The sequence below is a fragment of the Myxine glutinosa genome, chromosome 1, assembly GCF_964187855.1.
Source record: "Myxine glutinosa chromosome 1, kmMyxGlut1.1, whole genome shotgun sequence".
Taxonomy (NCBI): domain Eukaryota; kingdom Metazoa; phylum Chordata; class Myxini; order Myxiniformes; family Myxinidae; genus Myxine; species Myxine glutinosa.
The window spans coordinates 29,194,824-29,201,442 of NC_136261.1; the positions used below are offsets into that span (position 1 = coordinate 29,194,824).

General features: G+C 43.4%; 1 protein-coding gene and 1 long non-coding RNA gene across 5 annotated transcripts in view; both read right to left on the reverse strand.

Annotated features, from left to right (window-relative positions):
• Positions 1-6,231, reverse strand: part of LUC7L (LUC7 like) — a 74,963-nt gene extending 68,732 nt beyond the window's left edge. For all 4 annotated transcript variants that reach the window (XR_010983459.2, XR_010983458.2, XM_068108972.2 and 1 more), the window contains exons 1-2: positions 5,999-6,231; positions 4,312-4,406 (exon numbers count right to left, since the gene is read on the reverse strand). Coding sequence is in view for 2 of the 4 variants with exons in the window: in XM_068108972.2 (XP_067965073.2) it covers positions 4,312-4,406; positions 5,999-6,059 (156 nt within the window). In the remaining 2 variants the exon portion in view is untranslated. The remainder of the gene's footprint in view (positions 1-4,311; positions 4,407-5,998) is intronic.
• Positions 2,336-4,296, reverse strand: LOC144889544 (uncharacterized). Its single transcript, XR_013621858.1, has 3 exons — positions 2,940-4,296; positions 2,699-2,731; positions 2,336-2,534 (listed from the first exon to the last, which is right to left on the reverse strand). It is a non-coding gene; the product is annotated as an uncharacterized LOC144889544 (long non-coding RNA).
• Positions 6,232-6,619: the final 388 nt, after the last annotated feature.

Sequence of the window (6,619 nt, forward strand, 5' to 3'; positions counted from 1 at the left end):
GAAGCGTCCTCCCCACTTCTTCCCCCTTCCAACTCTCACCTCCATCTCCCCCAACCTTCTGCCACGCTCTTCCCCCTCCTCAAAGGACTTCCTCTCTCGTCGTAGTCAAAGTGTGGCCCTGAATGGGTTTCTCTCATCTCCTCTTCCTGTTCAGGCTGGAGTTCCCCAAGGCAGTGTTCTGGGCCCTGTGCTTTTTCTGGTCTTCATAAATGATCTCTCCGACTCTCTTGAAAATCCTCTCTATCACTTTGCTGATGACTCCACTCTCTGCCGCTCCATTCCTCATCCCTCAGTTCGGCAGTCTGCAGCCTTCTCACTCTCTGCAGAGCTGGACAAAATCACAGACTCGGCAAACAAGTGGAACATGTCTTTCAATCCTGACAAATCTCACACTCTTACGATGTCTCTCCGAAAAGACCGACTGGACAACCCTCCCATCCACTTTCTGAATAATCCTCTCCAAGAAGTTCTGTCACTCAAGCTTTTGGGTCTCACTATCTGCCATGATCTTTCCTGGGAAAACCACAATTCAAATCTGGCCTCCAAAGTCAGTCGCCGACTGGGCATCCTCCGTCGTGCGAAGTCCTTCCTTGGCACACCTGAGCTCCTCACCACATATAAGGCTTTCATCTGCAGCTCAATGGAATACTGTTCCCCCCACTGGGCTGGTGCTCCTGCCTCACACCTAGCTCGTCTTCACGCTGTTGAAACCAAAGCGTTCAGAATCATTGGAATCTCCCGCGATGAAGCTTCCTCCGAGGGCCTTTCACTTACTCAGCCTTGCTCCTCCAGCTCTCCATGGGCTCTGTCCCCCAAATATTCCTACAGGTCACACAAGATCTGCCTGCAACCCTCTTATGGTTAAACTGCCAAAATCAAGACTCTCTGCTCACCTTCACTCCTTCATTCCTCTTTTCCCCCGCCTCTGGAACAAACTCCCTAGCTCTCTTCAATCCCACTCCTCCCTACAGGTCTTTAAAACAGCTGTTCACCACCATCTCTTATCTTCCCCCATCCAAAACCTTGATCTCTTCTACCCCCGCAAATTTCACCCCAAATCCACTTTTTTGAAATACCAACTTCTTTCCTGGAAGTCCTTGGTGTGCTTGTGTTTATATACTTCTTCCACCCCCCCCCCCACCCCCTTCCCACGCCGCCTCCCCCCAAGCCCTCTCCCTCCCACACATTGCCGATGTCCCTGCTCTCAAATGTTGTGTTTATGTGCTTCCCCTTCTCTCCCCATCTTGTCTACCGCTTCCCTTTTTATATACTTTGTTTGTTTGTCTGTTTGATTTGTTTGTGTGATAAATGTTAGCTCTTTCACGAGCCTCGATTCTGTATACAAAAATAATAATAATAATAAATAAATAAATAAATAAATAAAATCCATTCCCCCATCGATAGCCAAGTGCCCCAGTCTCTGCTGATGAGAAACATCCCCGTACCATGATGTTGCCACCACCATGCTTCACAGTAGGGATGGTGTTCTTTGGGTGATTGATGTGTTGGTTTTGTGCCAAATGTAATGTTTTGCTTTTCAGCCAAAAAGTTCCATCTTGGTTTCGTCAGACCACAAAACTTTTTGCCACATGGCTTCAGAACCTCCGGAGTGGTTTTTTGCATACCTCAAACTGGCCTCAAGGTGGCCTTTTTGAGTATTGGCGTCCTCACGGACATACAGTTGTAAACCCTACTGTAAAGGCCAGACATGCGGAGTGTTTGGGATATTGTTGTCACATACACACAGTGACAAGTCTTTGCCATAAAGGCTTGTAGCTCTTTCAAAGTTGCCAATGGCCTCTTGATGGCCTCTCTGATCAGTCACCTCCTTGCTTGGTCATCCAGTTTGGAGGGACGGCTTTGATCTCGGCAAGGTTTTGGTGGTACCATGCGCCTTCTACTTGTTAATGATTGGCTTGACTGTGCTCCAAGGGACATTCAAAGACTTTGAAATAGTTTTACACCCATCCCCCGATCTATGCCTTTCCGCAACTTTTACTTGGCACCTTTTTTTTTTCTTTTTTTTGTATACAAGATCGAGGCTCGTAAAAGAGCTAACATTAATCACACAAAAATTGTCAAAAATTTTCACAAAAAAATTGTTAGAAGGTCTAACAACCTTCTAGAAGTTGTTAGAAATAATTAGATTTCAAGCAGGTGATTCTCCTTTACTTTGGAATTGAACTCACCTGTGGTGAGTTGCAGGTGCCTGCAATGTAAAACTCACTCATTCAACCAGTTTGAATAGAGAAAAGGAGTCATTCTGCTGTTTTGTGTCACTGTGTGTACCACAATGAGCATGGAGAAAAGAAAGAAAACCAGAGAATTGGCTGAGGAGGTCAGACACAAGATTGTAGCCAAGCATGGTCAATCTCAAGGCTACAAACAAGTCCATCAGGAGGTTTAACGCCCATGGCACTGTAGCCAACCTGCCTGGACATGACAAGAGACAACTTGATCGAAGGTTGCAGCAAAGGATTGTTCGAATGGTGGAGAAAGCACCTCGATCAACTGCCAAACAGATTCAAGCTGACCTTCAGACACAAGGTACGACAGTTGCAACTCATACCATCCGTCGCCAACTCAATGAAAGGGGGTTCTATGGTGGGAAACCCAGGAGGACCCCACTGCCGAGAGGGAGAGAGTGAGAGAGTGAGAGAGACATAAGAAAGCCCGACTGGAGTTTGCCAAAACACACCTGAGAAAGCCAAAATCCTTCCGGGAGAATGTCCTGTGGACAGATGAGACCAAATTAGAGCTTTTTTTGTAAAGCACATCATCTCTTTGTTTACAGAAAACAAAATGAAGCCTTCAAAGGAAATAACACGTTCTCTACAGTCAAACATGGAGGAGGTTCAGTGATGTTTTGGGGTTGCTGTGCTGCCTCTGGCACTGGGTGCCTTGAATGTGTGCACGGTATCATGAAATCAGGAAATTACCAAGGCATTTTGGAGCGCAATGTTCAGCCCAGTGTCAGAAAGCTGGGTCTCTGTCGAGAAGGTCATGGGTCTTGCAGCAGGACAATGACCCCAAACACTTCAAAAAGCACCCAGGAATGGTTGGACAAAATGCTGGACTGTTCTGAAGTGGTCAGCAATGAGTCCAGATCTACATCCCATTGAACACCTGTGGGAGAACTGAAAACAGCAGTTGGGAGAAGGCACCCTTCAAAATCTGGGAGAACTGGAGCAGTTTGCACAAGAAGAGTGGGCCAAACTGCCAGTGGAGAAGTGTAGGAAGCTCATTCATGGCTATAGGAAGCGCTTTACTGCAGTTATTTTGTCCAAAGGCTGTGCTACCAAATATCAAGTCGATGGTGTTAATAATTTTGTCAATGCCATTTCTTTTTATTTTGTGATTTAAAAGGATATATTAAGTTCTGAATAAATAAAAAAAGGCTCTGTAATATTAAACGTGAAATAAAGAATTGCGGAGACCAAATACTTTTGTCAATTTCAACTTATTTTTGGAGAAAATTGTGAGACATTTGAAAAAAAGTGCAAGGTGCCAATATTTTTGGCCATGACTGCATGATTAGATTTTTCGTGATCCCTCATCGTCAATAATACTCGACCCATACAAAGCCAATAGAAGTCTGACGCAAAAAACCCTGGCAGTGTATACTCAGCAAAGGCCCACCAGAAAACTAAGATGGTGGCCACATCACTTTGTCTTGGTGCTATGGTGGGTGGAGTCAAGTGACAGATGTGGGTGTGGTCTGGCAGCTGTCCAACCAATGGGTGCACATTTCAAAAAAAATCGACCTCCCAACAAGAACCCCAACAACAACAGCAACGCGAAGTTTGCGTGGACTTGCGGCACACATCTTTGCACAGCGGTGAAATAGGGTTTTAAATTTTGTACTTAAGAGTCGAATGAAATTTCCTGGCAAGGCAAGGCATTGTCAAGTGCTCCGTCTTGTTATATTATGTTTAAGATGATGAAATAATGCACAGCAATTATATTTCCAAAGTTCGAATTTTGTTTCACTTTTTATAAAGGTAGTCGTAAAAACACCATCAAGATGGCAGTGATTACCAGACTTGGTGTTGTAATGTTTAGAGAGTGTCTGGTTGTGACGATATTGGTTCCAATAGTATGTCAAGAAGTGATGGCACTTCCCCCACCCCCAGCTCAGTGGCTGTGTTTGGCTCGTCTATCGGAGTGCGTGCCTCATGTATTCATCTGTGTCTCCACATGTGTGAGACGTGTGTGGCACTCCACTACAAGCCTTACATCCCGTTAACCAAAAATATATAAATGTATATCGCCTCGAAGCTGAAGGATCAAGAAGCATTACAATTTGATTACCGTTCCAGACAACGTGTCGTGGGGACAGCAGTTCAGAAGATGACTCTTGCAAACGCTGTCGTCGGAGAATTTCACCCTCTGCCGCGTAACATCTCCTGCAAAAGCAACGGGCAATGAAATCCTCCAAAATAAAGCTTAGAAAAGCATGTGGCCCTGTTCAATTTGGTCAATGGGTAGCGTTGCAGCGTTAATACAATTACATTAAGGCAAAAAAAGAAAATGTGCCTCGTCTAAAGGCATGTGTGTAGTTGGCACTGTGTTGAGACCAAATCAATAGGAAAATAAATTAATCTATTCAATTCAATGCCGTGTAAGTTACTGGTAATCAAGGGGTGATTCAACTGATATTTACACCCGAGGACTAAATGCAGCGAAAGAGCCAAATTGAGCACCAAGCATGAACAAGGTCCACATGCTAAGATGCGAGACTTGTAGCAGCACGAAGCTGAAAAGATACACACTGCGAGAGGGTAAGATACACCATTTCCCATCTTCACTTTCAGCTCAGGCTACTTTACAAACCATGATGAACACTAAAAAAGGGAAAGAGAGCGCGCTTTCAGAGTCAAACCTGCGACGTCTCGCAACACAACCGGCTTCAGCAAAACACATGAAGTTGTCACATACACAGGCAAGTGGACACGGGTGCAAGAACAGCAATATGGCAATCGTATTGGCAATGCATTTCTTTCGCATCTCTCCGGTTAACACAGTCTCCATTTTTGATCCCTCGCAACAAGTCCACAATCTTTTAGACTCTGGTCCACTTCGTTCAGCGTTCAAAAGTGGGGACTCCCCCTTTTTTTTTTTTTTTTCCTTTTTTTTTTTTAAACCCCACACTTTACAACACAACTTTATAGTTATTGTATAAGACTCACAGCTCGGAGAACATGACGTTTTTCTGACACTCCCCTTGCAGACTGAGGTAGGCAGGCAAAGATACATTGAACCTTTGCAAATGAAACAAGGAGTCCACATTTGTTTAAGGATATAAAAGGCAATATTAAATTTTTTTGGCTATATAAAGCTAGTAGCTACTGCAGCACTGTTACTTAACAAGCAAAAATAAATAAAAATTACAATCAAAGGAAATAAACACCATTAAATAATTAAATAACTACCGCAATTCGGTTCACGTCATCACATGATATTGATATTGATACAATATATCAACCAATGGCTACGTCAGTCTGTCGAGTATATTTCACTCGAGTTTTGGTTAAAACGTCAAATTTCGAAACATGCACCACATAATGCATCGGAAACCTTCTGTAGTTTGACATGAAAAAAATACGAGATTAAAGATAAAAAAAATTTTGACCTTGACCTATGACCTACGGGGCCGAGGTCAGGGTCAAACGATGGAGTTCAGTCAGAGTAATCCATCTTCTGAGGTACCTTGCTAGTGCTACTTTCGGACGTACCTTTTCTGAGGTACCTTTTTGACTTTTGGCGGAAACGTGGCGCAAATTGGCTCCCAAAGCAACGATAATCATCATTTGCTTTCCCCTCGACAAATTCAATCTCGTAATTAAAAGCAACACGCTGGGTGCGTCACAAAAAAAAACCCGAACTGGGCGAAGATCCACACGGCCTACACTGCCGCCGCGAAACCAAAACGACATTCCGAAAGCGAAAGGAAACCATACTTAATTAAATAACAAAACGTAGCATTTGTAGCGCTTACCGTCCCTCGAAGTGCCCATGAGCTGGTCCAACATGGCCCGCATCTGCGCTTGGGCCGACATTTTGGACAGTATAGCCAATTAACGGATATAAGTTAACCAAATTTATTGAGGAAATGTCAGACAATCCCCAAAGAAGGCCCAAAACTGCACTCAAAATGGCGCAACTTATTCTTCTTCTTTAAACAAACCATGCCGCCGCCTACTACTTCTTCTTCTTCTTCTTCTTCTACTCATCCTGCCTTCACTTCTTCTTCTTCTTCAACATCGTAAACATCTTCCTCAATTTTAAAAAATACCTCTTCTTCTTCAACAATGGAGGTTTAAAGAGTATTACTATCAGCGGTAGAGAGTCAGGGACAATAAAACAAAATAAATAGACGACACCTCAAGTGTAAACCATCATAATGAGCATAGATCACTGATCGAAATATAACTGGATCACTCGTTTGTTGAAAAACTGAAGTCACCGGCCGCCATCTTGGTACTCTCCACAACATGTTTAAAAAAAAAAACTCTTTTAAAAACCTCTTTTATTTAAGAACCTGCTCTGGCTACTCACCACTACATGAAAAAGCCTTAGAAAAATTAAAACACAATTTATTTTAAAAATCAAGTAATCT